Genomic DNA, 17,703 nt, shown 5'->3' with positions numbered 1-17,703 from the left:
AAATTTCGACAATAAAGGGTTAGTCACCCAAAAGATAATAGTTATAGATAAATCGGGAATATTGTAGTTTAGTTGATATAAAAGCATTAAACATCGAACTACTTTAAGAGTTTGGTAACAATGTAGATCTTCTTTGATTTGCGCTTAATGATTCCAAAAACCGTATTAATCTTTTTAGGGTATAACACACTTTGTTGACACGGCAGTGATTAATCGTATACGGTGTACGTAATAAATATAAATCAAGTACGTAAGTCCAAATCAAAATCCATCAGTTAACGACAAGAACCCAACAAAGCTTTATCAATTGTGTTGTCATGGAATAATCCCGAAGTACTTGAGCCGGCCTGGTGTTTTCTTCGCATTGTTCTTTTTTGCGCTCCCTAAAAAAGTATAAGAATGCGAAAATTGGCAAGTACCTCTCAAATAAATGGGCGCTTATCTGCCCAAACCAATTAAATGCAAAAAAAAAGAAAAGCACTAAAGTTGTTAGCCTTCCAACAATTTAAAATCAATTTGAGGGTCAATCATACCAAGCGGATCAAGAATCATTAAAGATTAAACGATCTTGATGTTGTTTGATATTGACCAAGATGAAGAGGACATTAAAAGGCATTAATCATTTTGCTTGGTTTTATATATTGAATTTATTATTAGATTATCGACTATTGCTAATCAGCACATTTCTTGCATCGTACATAAACTAATTGGCGCAAACAAGTTCAAGTCACATTTTGTTGCAATTGCATAGATTGATAAGTTTTCTAGGCAAACAATTCAAATGAAATACCAAATGTATACGGTAGGCAAACAAATGCAAAAGCATGCATATATGACAAAAAAGTTATCCTCGGAACTATGTTAAATATATTACAATTTAGTAGAAATGAATTAATTACCCCCAAGATATTTTCATTAAATTAAAAGAGCGAAAAAATATTATTTTTGTAATAATTAGTAATTTTATGGAATAAAAGAGATTCCAATTTGATTAGATAGGACTGATAATTGACTCTTAAATCTATCGAAAGTAAATGCAAAAAAATTACAATTAGTTGTTACTTTTTCTCATAATTCTATTCAATTTGTCATTTCCAAGTTCCATGTTTAACAATTCCGAAAATTGCTATTTAAGTAATATATGTTCCTCCGTATACATCGATAAACTGAATATTTAATCTTTGGTGCGAATACATTGGACTGGCATTCATTTTCACACCAACATGAGAAGTGAGAAACACAAAAGAGGGGATAGCCAACTGGAGCAAAAGAAAATACATGAACTAAAACTCTACTCAATAAATACAAGTGTAAATCGATTAGGATGATATACAGATCTGGGGGCGGGTCGCGGCGGAATGAGCCGCAGGGCTCTTAGTCTATTTTCACATTGGAATAGATTTTGCGCACGAAGAGATTCGTGCCCACATAGCCGACGGTGCCGCAGATAATTCCCAGGGCGCCGCTGAAGAGAGCCATGTAGCCAAAGTAGAAGGCCGTTTGGAACAGACCGAACATTCTGTAAAATACAAAAAATAAGATTCGTTATATTGACCGTTCTAAATATCATTAATATGCGACTCACTTGGTTTTAAAGAAGAAGTAGTAAAAGGAGTAGGCATACACATAAATGGAAGTGGAGCCCGCCGCCATAAAACTCGTCCACTGCCATCGGTAATCCTCAGCATTTAGCAGGAAGTATGTGCACACAATGGTAACACACACAGTGACCACAGTTAGGATGCTGAACACCAGCAACATAAAGCCATAGACATAGTAGATCTTGTACGCCCAGAAGGAGGTGAAAATGAAGTACCTGTTCAGAAACATAATTTCATTTGTCATATTAAATAATACATTTTTAAGATCTGGCCATGCCTGTTTCTTGATAAAAACTCGTATATGTGACACACAATACTTACATCTCAATAAAGATGGATCCAAAAGGCAGGACGCCGCCCAGAAGCACAATAATCAGCGGTTCCATGTACCACTTCTTTTCGGGAATGGGTCGTGGCACAGCGTTCACTCGGCAAGGGAAGTCCGGCTGCCCATCCAGATTGCGACCCACCACAGTACCCACCAAAGTCAAGGGCAGGATCACAAATAGGCAGATGCAGGTTACTGCCACCATGGTTCCAAAGGGAATGGCCCTTGAAGCGTGATAGCCGATGGCAATGAAGTTGATTAAGAAAGCCGTTCCGCACACAGACACTGGAACTGTAAAAGCGGACACCAGCATCTGCCGGATCCACAATCGTCCTCCCAATCTTGCATATAAGGATCCTCCAAAGTAACCATTAATTGGAGAAGTGGCAGCATATACAAATATAGCCGTGGACAGCATAGAGCCACGTTCCGTGTACAATTCGCCGACAATGGCGAACATAATCACACAAAAAACTACCGAAATAAGTTGGTATCCAGCTCCCACCAAGGCCGAGAAGAGCAGCGTATTGGGTGGTGAACGGAAGACGTCGCCGTGAACTTGTTTCCAACCGTATTCATCACCAAGATCGCGCTCCATGTCGTCCACTTCCTCGTCCTTGCTATAACGGGCATAATCCTTGCGCAGAGTTCGCATAAGAATCATGGCCACGAGGCCCACCAGGAAGATGACCATCATGAAACTGTTGAAGATGCTGAACCAGTGGATCTGTAGGTGATAGTGGTAAAGAGGATTTTAATAATTTGTTTTTTTTTGTAAATTTGGTTTTGCCGATAGCTGATGTAGTAGTTTCTAACCGACAATCTAGCAAATTAAATAGTTAAGAATTCAACTGAAGAGTATTATTACTTAATTATAATAAAATGTATGATATTCATTCTAAAAAGTGATAAGAACATATTTTTGTCCAACTATAATGGACGAAAATATTATTCATTCACAAATGGTTTCCGATGGGATTTTAAATATTTGTACGTAATCTATTAACAAGAAATAGGGTGAAAACATCCTAAATGGGTGCGGGTGCTATCATGGATTCATAGGAAATGTTGTCCTAGTATTTAATACATACCCTGTGCTGGAAGAAGTTGGGGTCCAGGTACTTGTCGAATCGATTCTTGAACTCCACCTTGCTGGACTTCCAGTTGACTTCGTAGGAGAAGTTGATGTGGGATCCCGGCTTGAGTTCCTCCCGACCATCGGTGGTCAGGGTAATGTCCACGATTTGCTGGCCATTGTAGCCAATGTCGAACTTCTTATGCGTAAAGATATAGTACTTGCCATCCCGTTCGTCCCGTTCTCCGACTTTTCCCCATATCGGAAGACCATCAATATACATCTGGTACCAGTACTCGTTCTTCACCGCATAGGTAAAAGCCTTGGCGCTCTCCTCCGTCAAGGTGACCATGCAGATGACGGATCGCGGTGCATCGATCTTGAACTCCATCTCGTAGCCACTGAACTCCAGCTCTACTCCTTGGAGGGCTTCGCTCAGGGTCTCGTGGTAGTGGGAAATCGAGGATTTCTGGCCGCTGCAAAAGGGTAGCGAGAAATAGGCGTAGGTCTCCTGCCGATTGTGGTACGGACCCACTGTGTTCATCCAAAGGACCACCTCCTCCCGGTCATTGTACTGCCCGGAAATGTACGAATTATGTTATATTTAGTTGGAGCTCGAAAGATAATACCATTTAAAGCCAAACTCACCTTGTGGTTGTGCTCATCCGCCTGGGAGTGCGACACGTAGCAGCTGGCGATGAGCAGACATAAACAAATTGCACGAAACTGTGGTCGAACCACCGTGGTTTTCGTGGCGGCTGCGATGCTGCGACCCATCTTGGGTTATGCAGGTGGTGACCTCGATTGCTTGACTTCCGGGTGACCTCGCTCTGTCGGCGTGCTTCGAATGCCCTGGCTAAGATTGGCTTTTCAAACAATTTTGTGGCAAACACAAATTTGCCGACAGAAAAAATATCTCGTTAACGTAAAGTCAGTTCATTTGTGCTGGTTCCGGGTTTTGGAACCAAATCACAGAACTAGAACACACGTCACTTGGCCAAAATGAACGTTATGAAACACTGTTTCTCTGTGACTAGTGTGACCATTTAACTATTTTTGAAAATTCAGTTGGGCTAGCGTTAACTTTCAAATTTTCAAGATCCGCTTTATCAATAATTATAATGGATTTATTTTTTATTTACTGTGTTGATTGAAATACTGCAAATGTATACATTAAGAAATTATACATTGTAATTGAATGCATATTTTTTATGAATGCTTATTTGTTTCTTTAAATCTCCTGCGAGAAGTGCATATATATTTCCTAAAACGTAAACAATAATTTAATTATTTTTCATATTGTACATATATTGATACTTTTACCGTCAACTTGTTGAAATAGGCCCAAGTTTTTGTAATCCAAAGGTATTGGATGTTCTCAATTTCATCCTCAATAAAACTTAAACAAATCAAACAACAAACTATAATATAACGAAATATAACAGGCTTTTTTATTTTTCAGAAAATATCGGTTAAACAATTATGTGCTATAATAAATGTGGTCTGTGCATTATAAGAATTATGCTCTAAGCTTCATTGGCGATAAAATCAAAAATTCCAAAAACTAGTTTGAGATAAGGTTTTATCGTTTCTGAACTTTGTGTACTTTTATTAATAGTAACATTTTTTTCAAGAGTACAGTTTGTACTTAACTCCATATGAAATTCTTGTAAACTGGTCAAGTCCGCTATAAATTTTTTGAATGTAGTGTTCAGCATCGTGCTTCCGTATAACTTCAAAATCTCCTGCCCCCTAACTACAGTCCTGCAGCTGTAATAGTTATTATAACGTGACTCAGAACGACGGTTAAGAAAAAAAGAATTCTTAAAATTGATTGTGGAAGTCGCCGTACTTATCAGTACACATAAAAATTATTCGTTGGTTGAATTAAGCAACTGTGGGACCATTTATTCTCATTTTGCACTGATTTTACTTTTACGTAAAATTAAAGAAATGTATTTTTAACTATATTCGGTATGTCTTAACATAACTACTAAGAACAATGGTTGCGTATTCTCATTTTCCTGTATCCGCGGTATTTTTTACAAATTTTGTAAAAAAAATTTTTTTTAGAATTCATTGCCGATTAGTAAAAAAAAAGTTTAGTAGAATTTACTGAGAATTACTGTATGTTGCAGTTACTTATTATTAAAAATAATTTATTATTGAACAAATTTTTTCCGGTGTACATTTTCTCTTGCAGACTGGCAGAATTTATTAATTGGATCAGTCAGTTAAAAGCATTTGTCGGATACACAGAGTTTTGACTCCGTTCATTGTAGTTAAAGCTTTCCGTGTTTCTGTGTTTGAAAAATATTTTAAAGGATTCGAAGTAAAGGAATCAAAATTGTTTTCAAAGATAAAATAAGTATTTTAGATTAGTCTGTGTAACGGTAAAAAATGGAACTACTGTTTGGATTTTTTACTGCAATTCTATTGTTCGTGCCGCAATCCAATACCGAGATTATCGACTGTGATTTCTTCGACACTGTAGATATCTCGGATGGAAAAAGATTCCCAAATGGCTCATACCTGTATGAGAACCTACTCATTCCCTCCCATTTGACGGGTGAATATGACTTTAAGCTTCTTTCCAACAAATCTAAGGAGGTTGTAGCGAGCCACATAAGAGGATGTGTCTGCAAACTAAGGCCCTGCGTCAGGTTCTGCTGCCCCCATAACCAAATAATACAATGGGGCCACTGCTACAGTAACACGACAACGGATCAGCTGAATAATGTCGATCCTTTCCTGAACGTAACCCTCAACAACGGTTCGGTGGTTAAAATGCACTTTAGAAAAGATCTAGTGGTGCAGTGGGATTTGCCCAAGCCCTGTAATGAAGAAGATTTGTACTCTCTAGATCACCAAGTAGAAATGGAAAAATACACATTGTTTGAGGTTTGCTTAATAATAAATATAACAAATTAGACCAGTTTAATCGGTGTAGTCCTTCTCTAGAATGAAATTCTTTTACGCCACTTCGACAACGTACAGCTGAACAAGGCGGAATACTGCCTTCAGCATCTTAACTTCACAGACGGTAATATTCGAATTGCACCTCACCACTGTCCAATGGTGCATGTTAAAGAGGCGTCTAAAATTGAAAAGACAGTTGGTAATACAAAAATCACACTTTCTTAAATTTTCTCTGACGAATTTATCTTCCAATAGTGCTGATCCTATCGTTGACATGCATGGTTCTTACGATCGGCGTTTATCTCTTCGTTAAGAAACTTAGAAATTTGAATGGCAAATGCTTTGTATGCTACATGGCCAGCCTGTTTCTGGCCTACTTGTTCCTGCTTCTTGACTTGTGGCATTTAACAACCGGGATCTGCCTAACAGCAGGTTAGATATTAGCGACTATACGACCGAAGATCATTAAAACGTTAACACATTTTCTTGGTTTACGCGTTAGGATTCCTGGGCTACTTTTTCGTCATGGCTACCTTTTTCTGGCTTTCTGTAATCAGCCTGGATCTCTGGAACGGGATGAAAGGCGTCTTTGTGTTAGAAAATCGGTTTTTGGCCTACAATTGCTACGCGTGGGGAATGTCGGTGGCCTTGACCGGAGTCACCTATTTATCGGATAAGCTCGTAGATAACGAGGATTGGAATCCTCGTATGGGCGCCAAAGGCTTTTGTTGGATCAACAGTGAGTTTCAGTTGTACTCTAATTTGAAGAAATTAACCAAACGTTTTATTTTTCAGCTCAAGATTGGTCTGCTATGCTCTACTTCTACGGACCGATGGTAGTGCTGATTCTCTTCAACATGACCTTGTTTATCCTGATGGCCATACCTTTAATAAGATCAAAGATGGAACTGAAGAAATTCGCCCGCAAGGATGGCAGAAAGCAGAAGCTGAAATCGGACAAACAAAAGTAATTCAACAATATTACATGAGATATATGCTTAAAATGACTCCCATAAATCCATTCCAGTTACGCACTATTTCTGCGGCTCTTTATCGTCATGGGGTTGACGTGGAGCTTAGAGATAATCTCCTACTTAGTGCAGAATACGAAGTGGGCGGCCAAGGCATTTCTAGTAGCAGATTACCTAAATTGGTCTCAGGGAATTATCACATTTGTGGTTTTTATTCTGAGACCCAATACGCTAAAACTATTAAAGACACAGTAAGTAACTTTACATTCGGCAAAATATTATCTCAGCAAGATATGTAAAATCTTAATCAAATCTTAAAGTTTCTTTGATGAAATTAAGGTTTAAATCAAAAATTTTATCTTAGAATAATTCCAAATCACCATTGGAGTGGCATCAGTATGAAGTCAAGAGTAACCCGAACTACGACTGGGGAATCCGTATATCCTCAATCAAGCCCAAAGCCTGCTATTTTGAAGCCGAACTCAATCTGTGTGTAGAAATCTACAAATATATTTTCTATTATATCTACGATTTAATCTCTTTCACTAAAGTTAAATATGAATTTTTATCAAACAGACTTTATGGATGACTTTGTATTAGTGTTATGTTATAAGTATGGTTAGTCATTTCCCCTGATTCCTAGAAATAAGAATGATTATAATAACAAGCAATCCAGTACAAACAAACATTCCTTTGTAGAAAGAGGTCGAAAATAATCTTTTCATTAACCAAGCATTTCCTATTCAAAACATTTCATACATTTTTAAACGGGAAGCATTAAGAATTTTATCAAACATAAATTGAAATTTCAATGACGATGTCAGAAAGATTTCTTTTGAGTGACTAAGCGTAGTTTGAAACAAATTCTGATAGTGAAATAACAGGATAATTCTTTTTAGCGGCCGTGATTTGTTTTACTTTATTAATGAAACGTTTTGGGTTTTATAATAAAACTCTTTGTAAAATAAACCAATGTCAAAGGTCCCATGTAGTAAAAGTGTATATTTCTATTGTGAAAGAGGTTGTAGAACTCCCCCTGAAGAAAGCCATCTATCTTAAGGCTTTTCCTTACTTTACTTCTGAACAATCATGAGACCAGAAATGGTAATACTTATGCTATACGATTTCTCAGGATAATATTTGCTCATTAATAAAACAACATAGTGGTAAATCTACATTCGTTTTATTACTTGTACAAATTGTAATTTCAAAACTTTGAACATAAGGAGTGGGTCGTTCGATGCGGACCCTAAAGCAGCAGTCATCATCGATGTCGAATCTTCTTGTTTATGTGCCCGCTCTTCTTCGCCGTCGCACTGGAGTTGGTGGATAATTTGCTCTTTGTATTTGATGTGGGCGTGCCAAGGACATCTTTGTTTCCCGAGCTGACAACCCCACTGCTCGCAGGTCCTGCCACCACTCCGGCACTGGAGACCAGACTTCCTTCATTTCTATGCGAGGGTGAATCTGTAACAGCGCAATGGATTTTTAAAATTATAATAAGAAATGTGGGGTACATTAGTAGTTGAATTTTTCTGCCTTACCCTTTTCATCTTTCGGTGTGCTCTTGATTGTTGTGGCTCCATCGTGGGCCGTTGTTGTGTTCTGATTGATTGAGATCTGATTGTCGCTGGAGTCTTCATTGGTAATGGAATCCGATTCGCTGGCGCGCTCAGCTGTAATTTTATAAATATGATTATATTTTCATAGAAAAAGCAACAATTTTATATCTAGATAGGTAGTGATCCTATTGCATGCAGAAAAAGCACGATCGGAATAGAAGTACGCCCCCAATTCTCGATATATCCCCCACTTACGATTGCATATAGCCATGGAGGTAATGCTGGACTTGGAGAAGAGGCGCTCGGCCTCCTTGAACTTGCGATTTCGCTTGTCGGCCTTGGAATTGGTGGCCTTGTTGGAGGTCAGGTAGCGCTCCCAGCCGCGGATGATGTTCCCGCACAGCTGGGTGTCCTCCAAATAGGACCCCTCGAAGGCGTAGATCTGTCGCTCCAGGTTGGCCAGTTGTTCCTGTCAGTTCATACGATATAATCATGTTAAGTGCCTTCGGTTTCTGGTTTGTTTATATTGTGTCTCACCGAAGTCTCTGCCTTCTTTTTGATGAGGTCCGCCAATTCAGCGCGTGTGTCCATGGATCCGCTTTTGGCATTCGAATTCGTTTTGCCCGACTTCTTGGGCTTGTTCCCATTCGTTTCGCTAACATTTTTACTCGTGGGCGAGCTCATGTTTTCAGAAAAGGCTAAAATTTTAAGAAATGTTTAACAAAACAACTTGTGTTGTTGTCAGTGTGACCGCAGAGTTCAATAATACCGTCCGGCTTTAAGAAATATACTTGTTATAACATTTTTATTATTAAAATATACCAAAAGTATTCCAACGGTCACGGTTGATGTCTATGATAAAACTCAAACCAAATAAATTTCTGGTTCAAAACTAAACTTATAGGTGGCGCTATTTATGTGGGGCACCTAGTGCTTTATTTTAAGACTCGTAAAAGGAGTATTCCTAAGTACAGAGAGAAGGTGAAAGGGAAAGGGACTACCAGATCGGAAAAATATAACTAAATAATATAACTCATTAATAATTATTTGTATTAATTAAAATATTTAATCTCTTTTTTATTCAACTCTACAGATCATCGGGACTAGGCTGAGTATAAAGCTAAGACCACCACAGAATAGGAAAGGCTCCATTACACTACCCATAAGACCCGCGAATGCCAGCCAGGACATGCAGCTTGCATTCCATGCATCTTAGAAGAAGGACTTTGAGAAAGGGCAGGAGTCTCCAAACGACCACCCATTCTTCCGGCCCCTCCAGAAATCCGTCCCAGTCCCGAGCACTATAAAGTTGGCGACAGTTTTCCCGTAATCTCCCGAATTCTGCTCCTAATCCCAATCCAACTATAGCTATTCCATGCAACTTATCAATATGCATTTCGTAAACCTGCGAGTCCAGTGGTCTGCACAGGATATTTAAGAGATTTTAAAAACGGCAAAAAACTAAAGATTATGAATATAATTTTTCCAATAATATTTAGCGTGTTATTAGACCTGTTTTTGTTCAATATCTTGTTCCTGAAATTCCTGATTTAAAGTTTTCTAGGCTAGACCAATTTTTCGGAAAATAAAAATCAGAACAGGCCAGTATGGATAAAAGGGGGCTTTAATATTAGTTATAAGAAGAGGATTACACATCCTGATATAAAGCTACTTAAATCCGATATATATATTTAAGGAAAAGTAACTAAAAATAAGTTTATGTCAATAAAGCATTTTTTCTGGATGCATTTTTTAATATTTCAATGACATAGCCACCATCGAAATATACTCAAAAAAGGGTCAAAGTCCGCAATGACAAATTAAAATATTCTTAATAGCTGCCATTATTTTTCTTAAATTTTTCTTCACCCATACAAAAGCTATTTTTTTCCTTTTTTCTGTTTTTTTTTTTTTTTTGTTAAGCGCTTCCTAGGGCTTGCCCCTTCGCCACTTTGCATTCATTTTGGGGCGAGTGTGGCTGCCATTGACCTCTCTTCTGTTATTCTTTTTTATTTATGCGTTTGCCGCAGACAAAAGATTCGGTTCAGCTATAGCGCCATCATCATCAACGTCATGATGGTGATCATCTAATGATCTCCCCGTGGGTCTTGCATAGTTTATTGACCCAAGTTCGTTTCAGGGTTTGTTGAACTGCCGAAAAAAAGTGAAGCCAGCGTTCTAGCTCTCTCCCTCTTTCTTTCTTTCGTTGTATTCCGCCTTTCGCTCTCTTGCCGCCTGCTTTTTCTCTATTACTTTGCTTTATTTTGGCTGCCACTTTTTATGGGCCTTCGTCGTCGCGCCTATTTCACTTTCGTCATACGCGGCGTATGCGTGATTTTATTTTTGCAACCCATCTCCTTTCATGTTGACCATGGAAAGGCAATATGAAGTGAGGCTGCGGATGAAGACGAACTCGATTAGAAAATGAAATCATAATGCAGCGGCCAGCAAAAGCGAAACGGCAACGACCGTTGCAAGTCGCTGGCTAATCAAAGTCTGCCAATCCGATTCCGCCATGTTCCACTAACACAATCGACTCGGTGACTAGGTGACTAGCCGACTTAGTGACTAAGTGACCGACTGACTGACTGACAGACTGCACGGTCTTTTCAATGTGTGTCAAACATTGGCGCGCGCGTATTTGAAAACAACAAAAAGTGCAGCAAAAAAACTTTCATTTTATTTAAGCAAACACACAAGGCGCGGCCTGGGCTAAGACTCGGAAAAACTTATTTTCATTTGGTTTTAAGCAAACATCTGCCAACAGCAAAACTCAGGTGCTCGATCGGTTTTAGCCAACTTCTTCTGGTTTGCACTGGCAAAAAATCAATAGTCTTATCTACAGCGTTTTAAATTGTTTCAGTTTTTCAAAGTTTGGGAACAATTTTTGTTCTTTACCGAACCTTTTAACATTTTCATTATATTACAAATTAGCTAATCTGCGTAAACTTAATAGTTTACCCATTGTTCGGAGCAGATCGCCAGCGCCTAGTCATGCGCGCATAGGTGTACGACGGCACCTGCATCGCTCTCTGTTTATCTTTCGCCTTCTTTCTTATACCCATAAAGCTGTCGCTTATCTATTCAGCAACTACTTTGTAAGCCTGCATATGTCTATATGAAGATCTTGGAGCCAAGCTTTTTACACATTCACAGTCCGTCTGCCGCTCCGAATAAACGCTATACACTTTAATATAACCTATTCGTGCGTTATTAATTATAAATATAAGGGTGGCATATTTGTTGTCTTCCCCACAAACATTTGGTGACCCCGACGTGATAGCAGTTTTTATCGGAGTCTGCAGCTCGGTCTCGCGATTGTTTAATATAGTTTAAACAAACGCTTTGTTTCGCTGTCGTTATCGTGCATTCGGGCACAAACATACGAACACACATACATACATAAGTGCATATAAAAGTGAACAGCCGGCCGTTTGATTTTTTGTACATTTTGCGCTGTGAAAAAGCACCAAATTTGTGTTGTGCAAATAATTCTTAACAAAGTGAATCGCATTTAATCTTTGTTAATAGCGCATATTACATATATACATGTACATAAAGCCATACATACATTCGTTTGCCAGTTACATAATCCGCTGTTGCTAGGCAGGCAATTTATCGGCAAGAACAACAACAACAAAGTTAAAGGTTCCGTTGCATCTCGGCGACGCTTGTTAACCTTCACGTTTTCGCGGTAAAGGGTATACGGTGTTTTGTGCCTCTAACGCGGTCGGACATTTTACTTTACTTCATTTTCATTTCATTTTTTTTCTTTCTCGTAATTGAAAAATGTCTGATACGGAAAACTCGGTTCGGGCTCAAAATGAATCCACAAGTGACGTCGACTACTACCGAGTCAAAGCCCAATCTATTTTGCGGCAAATGAGCTCGATGAAATGCTATTTAAAAGCTGATGCGGTTAATCAGTTTGACGAATCTGATTTGCTGGCGCGAATGGAATGGATCAATTCCTTAAACCAGGCATTTGATTCTGCGCAGACATCGTTGGAAAGACTGGACTTTGCAGAGATCTCGAGCGACCATCGGATTGAATTTGCTGAAGTCTTCATGGATGTGAAGGCGAAACTAAGCCGAGGCTTGGCGGCTCATCGCAAGTCACAATTGCCGGCTTCAACCGCTGCAAATTCAACATCTATTGACATCACTAATAATGCGGATCTTTCTTTTCGATCTAGAAAGCCTCGGTTGCCAAATTTGGAAATTGCTCGTTTTCATGGATCCTACTCTGAGTGGCCGGATTTTCTTGCGACTTTCACTACGGTCATCGGAAATGATGATGAGCTAAGCGACATTGAAAAATTACAATATTTGCGTTCGAGTTTGGGTGGCGTGGCTCTGGAAACCATACGATCGCTCGAACCCTCGAATGCTAATTTTAAAAAGGCTATGAATTTGCTGGTTAATCGATTTGATAATAAAGTTTTACACTTTCAGGCACATGTTCAGGCAATATTCGGTTTAAAGGGTGTCGAGAAGGGATCTTCGAAGGGTCTTCGGGAGCTGAGCGATTGCATGAATTCGCATCTGCGAGCAATTCGAACCCTGGCCAATACGCAACAAATTTTGGATGGACTTTTAATTCACATCGTCACTCGGAAACTGGATCAGAGGACGCGGGAAAAATGGGAAGAGGATTTGTCAATCACTGAGCTGTCTACCTGGGATGCTATGGAGTCGTTTTTGGAAAAGAGGTGCAGGATGATGGAAAACTTGGATCAAGCCTTGGTAACTCAAACACCAGGCCAGCAGGTGGGAAAAAACTTGCACAAATATAACCAAAATACACTTATTGCATCTGCTACTAACTCAAATCATTTGACATGCTTATTTTGCGATGCACGGGATCATTATTTGCCAAAGTGTCCTCGATTTTTAAATTTGAGTCCGAATCTTCGATATAGAGAAGCAAAGAAGTTGCACCTTTGCCTCAACTGTTTGCGCAAGGGGCATAGTTTGCAGCAATGCAAGTCGACTCACTGCAAGTATTGTCGCATGAAGCATCATTCATTATTACACATGAACCATGACCCATCCGCAACATCAACCTCATTTTCATCTCCATCATACGATCCATCCTCGAGCTCTCAGCCATTACCATCTACTTCATCAGCATTAGTATCATGTTCGCATACATCATCGCATCCTGATCATCATTTACCAAGCCCTCCACCCAAAGCCTTAAATATTTTGCCGATAGACTACGTGTTGCTTCCAACTGCTATTATCTACGTCAGAAATAGAATTGGAGCATTTATGCCTTGCCGAGCAATTTTAGATTCGGCCTCCCAGCTAAACTTCATAACCTCTCGCTTAGCCAGCCAACTAAACTTGAATCACAGAAGATCGCAAACGTCGATTTCTGGGATAGGAGAATCTTCCATGATCTCTGATAAGACTGTCGATATTCTTGTGCAATCACGGGATGCAAGCTATCGAGCGGCATTTACAGCGGTTGTGACTCACAGTATTACTGATTATCAACCCCATTTCAATATAAATGCAACATCGTGGAGGATACCGCAAAACATTTCACTCGCTGACCCTAATTTCAATCAATCACAACGAATTGACCTTTTACTCGGCGCTGGGTTGTTTTTCGAAATAATTTCTATGGGACAAATTCATTTGGATAGGGCTTTGCCAACTCTTCAGAACACCAAGCTTGGTTGGATAGTCTCTGGAGGGTTATCATCGAACATGCCAACTCATAAGTCGGTTTTACAAGCCAGCATCAAGGACCCAGCTGATTATTCCGATGACACACTTTCCGCCATTGTAAAGCGATTTTGGGAAATTGAGGACTTCACTTCGTCTAAGCCATCTTTATTGCCGGAAGACTTGCGATGTGAGCAACTTTTTACTGAAAATTGCATTCGACTTGGAAACGGCCAATACTCTGTTCGTCTCTTGACCACTTCCGGATTCGAATCTTTAGGTGATTCTTATTGCTTGGCTCGTCGTCGTTTCAAGAGTTTGGAAGCTAAATTAGATAGAAACCCAGCCCTGAAAGCTCAGTATTCAGCATTTTTGAGGGAGTATATCGACCTAGGTCACATGTCTCTTGTAACTAAGGAACCGCCAGAAACACAATTCTTTTTGCCCCATCATTGCGTACATAAGCAGGAAAGCACGAGTACGAAGCTTCGTGTCGTTTTTGATGGATCTGCTAAAACAACTTCTGGTAGCTCTCTGAACGACTTACTTCTGGCAGGACCAACAATTCAACAAAAAATCTTCAATATACTGCTTCGCTTTCGATTTTTTAAAGTTGCCCTTTGTGGAGATATCTGCAAGATGTACCGTTGCGTGCGTGTTTCGTACCCGGATGATTTCTTGCAGTGCATCGTTTGGAGAGAGAGCTCCAGGAAAGAATTGAGTGTTTTTAAATTGAACACGGTGACTTACGGAACCAAGCCAGCTGCCTTCTTGGCTATAAGGGCCATGCATCAACTCTCTTACGATGAGGAGGAATCATTTCCTATTGGAGCAAAAATTGTTCGTAGAGATTTCTATGTGGATGATTTAATATCTGGTGGGGACTCAGTTGAGGAGGTGAGAGAAATTCGTCGTCAGGTGAAGGAATTACTGTCGCGAGGCCACTTTCCAATTCGCAAATGGTGTTCGAATGAGTCAGCAGCCCTGAAGGGAGAGTCTGAATGCGACAAGGAGCAGTTAATCAAATTTCACGATGGATCGGATGTCGCCAAGGCATTGGGACTAGTCTGGGATCCATCTTCTGATCAGCTCCTATTTTATTTTTCTCAACTGCCAATCAATCAACGACCCACTAAGCGGGTTGCATTGTCGACGATTGCCAAATTCTATGATCCACTCGGTTTAATAACTCCTATTATCACAAAATCTAAGATTTTTCTGCAATCTCTATGGAGTGCGAACGTGGATTGGGATGATGCACTGCCAGAGCCCATTCTTTCGTCATGGGGGGAGTTGACCTCACAGTTATCGGTCGTACAGAACTTAAAATTCCCACGATTCGTACTGCAACCAAGGGCTTCCGTTGAGTTGCATGGATTCTGCGATGCTAGCATGTCAGCTTATGGAGCGTGTCTATACTTGCGATCGGAGACCAATGGAGAATCGAAAGTCCATCTGCTCTGTGCCAAGTCAAGGGTAGCTCCATTGAAGGCCTTAACAATTCCAAGATTAGAACTTTCCGCAGCGCTTTTATTGGCTGAGCTAATCGTAAACGCCAAGGAAGCCATAGATTTCGATTGCACCTTTCATTGCTGGTCGGACTCGTCCATTGTGTTGGCGTGGATTCGGCAACCTCCGAGGGAGTTTAACGTTTTCGTATCAAACAGAATCGCGAAAATTCAGGAGATGACGAAAGACATGTCTTGGCATCACGTTCCTACAAACTTGAACCCGGCAGACGTCGTATCGCGAGGATGTACCCCAAGAGAATTGTTGGAACATTCCCTTTGGGCTAACGGGCCTCCATTCCTTCTGCAAGGCTCGTCAAATTGGCCGTCCCTGCTAGACTCAGTAAAGGATCTTCCAGAGCGCCGTTCTGTGGCTCTAATTGGGGCCGTTTGCATAGACAGTTCATCAAACTGCAAATTCCTCAACTCTTTCGATAAGTTGCAGCGCGTATTTGCATACATTTATCGATTCATTTCAAATTGCAGAGCCAAATCTGCGCCGTTAAAAGGTCGACTTTCGGTGGAGGAGATCAACTCTGGAACTGTACTTCTTCTGAGGAGCATCCAACAGGTTAACTTGGCGAAGGAGTATGGAGCTCTTAGCCAGGGCAAGCCGTTTCCACAGAAAAGCAAGCTGGTTTCGCTTAGACCTATACTCGGCTCCGATGGGTTACTTCGCGTGGGTGGAAGGCTTCAGAACGCAAACTTGGACTACGACACGAGGCATCCGATACTGTTGCCCAAGGATCATCTAGTCACCAAGGCGATCATCGTTTATTATCATGAGAAATATTTGCATGGAGGATCGCAGGCGCTGCTTGCCGCATTACGGCAAAGGTACTGGCCGATTGGAGGCCGCAAGTTCGTCGCCAGCGTTATCAACAAATGCGTCCGATGTTTCCGAATGAAGCCTGTTACTTGGGAGCACGTCATGGGTAGCCTTCCAGCAAATAGAGTGCAGCCTAATCCAGCTTTTCATACCACAGGAGTGGACTATTGTGGGCCATTCTATCATAAAGCAGAGGCCAGAAATAAGGCACCCCACAAGTGCTATATCGCCGTCTTTGTCTGTTTTTCCACGAAGGCTGCTCATTTGGAAGTGGTCCAGGATCTCACGACGGATTCTTTCATCGCAGCGCTGAGGAGATTCATCAGCCTTAGAGGCAGTCCGCGTACCATTTGGAGCGACAATGCTACAAACTTTGTCGGTGCAAAGAGAGAGCTTGCCGAGCTGAAAGAGCTCTTTTTGAGCGAGCAACACACAGCATCGATATCTTCCGTCTGTTTAGCTGATGGGATCGATTGGAAGTTCATCCCTCCGCGTGCCCCGCACTTCGGTGGTTTATGGGAGGCCGCTGTGAAGTCAGCTAAATTTCACTTCTACAGAGTCGTCGGTGCATCCATCTTAGCCATCGATGAATTAAGAACTCTTGCATATGAGATTTCTGCCATCCTTAACTCCCGTCCACTCTGTCCAATTTCAGAAAATGCTGAAAGCCTTGAGGTGCTAACACCGGCGCATTTCCTGAAGGGTTCCAGCTACACTAAGTTTCCTGAGCCTGGCATTACTCATCTCCGCGAAGACCGCCTCAGCAGATGGCAGCGGGTTACCCAGATGCAGCAACATTTCTGGAAAAGGTGGAGCAGCGAGTATTTGTCCCTACTTCAAGAGAGGAGCAAGTGGCGCGTCGAAACGTCTAACATCAAGGTTGGACGCATAGTTTTGCTTAAGGAGGACAACGTTCCACCCTTGAGATGGCAGCTTGGGTGCATCCAAGAAGTCATACCCGGCGGGGACGGAGTCATCAGAGTAGCTATGGTCCGTACAGCTACGGGTCTGATCAAGAGAGCCGTCGCCAAGCTAGCCGTTCTGCCCATCGATTCCGAGATAGTTGGAACCTTACCTCTTCCAACGGGGGGAGTATGTTCGGAGCAGATCGCCAGCGCCTAGTCATGCGCGCATAGGTGTACGACGGCACCTGCATCGCTCTCTGTTTATCTTTCGCCTTCTTTCTTATACCCATAAAGCTGTCGCTTATCTATTCAGCAACTACTTTGTAAGC

At 40.9% G+C, this 17,703-nt stretch overlaps 3 protein-coding genes across 3 annotated transcripts; 1 reads left to right on the top strand and 2 right to left on the bottom strand.

The window, feature by feature from the left end:
• Positions 1-622: 622 nt before the first annotated feature.
• TM9SF3 (transmembrane 9 superfamily protein member 3) lies at positions 623-3,960 on the bottom strand. The gene is made up of 5 exons (XM_017076545.4): positions 3,653-3,960; positions 3,021-3,578; positions 1,923-2,656; positions 1,586-1,816; positions 623-1,519 (listed from the first exon to the last, which is right to left on the bottom strand). Exons 1-5 carry the CDS (start codon positions 3,779-3,781, stop codon positions 1,375-1,377), a joined length of 1,797 nt encoding a protein of 598 aa, XP_016932034.1. The 5' UTR covers positions 3,782-3,960; the 3' UTR covers positions 623-1,374.
• A 1,268-nt stretch (positions 3,961-5,228) lies between these two features.
• mthl2 (methuselah-like 2) lies at positions 5,229-7,425 on the top strand. Its single transcript, XM_036816058.3, has 7 exons — positions 5,229-5,905; positions 5,966-6,122; positions 6,179-6,355; positions 6,426-6,662; positions 6,719-6,890; positions 6,951-7,145; positions 7,259-7,425. Exons 1-7 carry the CDS (start codon positions 5,405-5,407, stop codon positions 7,389-7,391), a joined length of 1,572 nt encoding a protein of 523 aa, XP_036671953.3. The 5' UTR covers positions 5,229-5,404; the 3' UTR covers positions 7,392-7,425.
• A 636-nt stretch (positions 7,426-8,061) lies between these two features.
• Positions 8,062-9,223, bottom strand: Eaf6 (chromatin modification-related protein EAF6/MEAF6). The gene is made up of 4 exons (XM_036816059.3): positions 8,994-9,223; positions 8,712-8,925; positions 8,439-8,570; positions 8,062-8,361 (listed from the first exon to the last, which is right to left on the bottom strand). The coding sequence occupies exons 1-4, from the start codon at positions 9,138-9,140 to the stop codon at positions 8,159-8,161; spliced, it is 696 nt and encodes a 231-aa protein (XP_036671954.2). The 5' UTR covers positions 9,141-9,223; the 3' UTR covers positions 8,062-8,158.
• Positions 9,224-17,703: the final 8,480 nt, after the last annotated feature.

This window comes from Drosophila suzukii, chromosome 3, assembly GCF_043229965.1.
Source record: "Drosophila suzukii chromosome 3, CBGP_Dsuzu_IsoJpt1.0, whole genome shotgun sequence".
Taxonomy (NCBI): Eukaryota; Metazoa; Arthropoda; class Insecta; order Diptera; family Drosophilidae; genus Drosophila; species Drosophila suzukii.
This window is presented reverse-complemented; position numbering and strand designations above follow the sequence as displayed.

What these genes read in the sequence shown, in the direction of transcription:
- TM9SF3 (XM_017076545.4), bottom strand. Translation starts at nt 3,781, where the DNA reads ATGGGTCGCAGCATCGCAGCCGCCACGAAAACCACGGTGGTTCGACCA. An exon ending in CGGATGAGCACAACCACAAG is followed by an intron (nt 3,579 to 3,652) that starts GTGAGTTTGGCT and finishes ATTTCCGGGCAG; the next exon opens with TACAATGACCGGGAGGAGGT. An exon ending in CCAACTTCTTCCAGCACAGG is followed by an intron (nt 2,657 to 3,020) that starts GTATGTATTAAA and finishes TATCACCTACAG; the next exon opens with ATCCACTGGTTCAGCATCTT.
- mthl2 (XM_036816058.3), top strand. Translation starts at nt 5,405, where the DNA reads ATGGAACTACTGTTTGGATTTTTTACTGCAATTCTATTGTTCGTGCCG. An exon ending in AAAAATACACATTGTTTGAG is followed by an intron (nt 5,906 to 5,965) that starts GTTTGCTTAATA and finishes GTCCTTCTCTAG; the next exon opens with AATGAAATTCTTTTACGCCA. An exon ending in AGGCTTTTGTTGGATCAACA is followed by an intron (nt 6,663 to 6,718) that starts GTGAGTTTCAGT and finishes TTTATTTTTCAG; the next exon opens with CTCAAGATTGGTCTGCTATG.
- Eaf6 (XM_036816059.3), bottom strand. Translation starts at nt 9,140, where the DNA reads ATGAGCTCGCCCACGAGTAAAAATGTTAGCGAAACGAATGGGAACAAG. An exon ending in CTCCATGGCTATATGCAATC is followed by an intron (nt 8,571 to 8,711) that starts GTAAGTGGGGGA and finishes ATAAAATTACAG; the next exon opens with CTGAGCGCGCCAGCGAATCG. An exon ending in CACACCGAAAGATGAAAAGG is followed by an intron (nt 8,362 to 8,438) that starts GTAAGGCAGAAA and finishes GCGCTGTTACAG; the next exon opens with ATTCACCCTCGCATAGAAAT.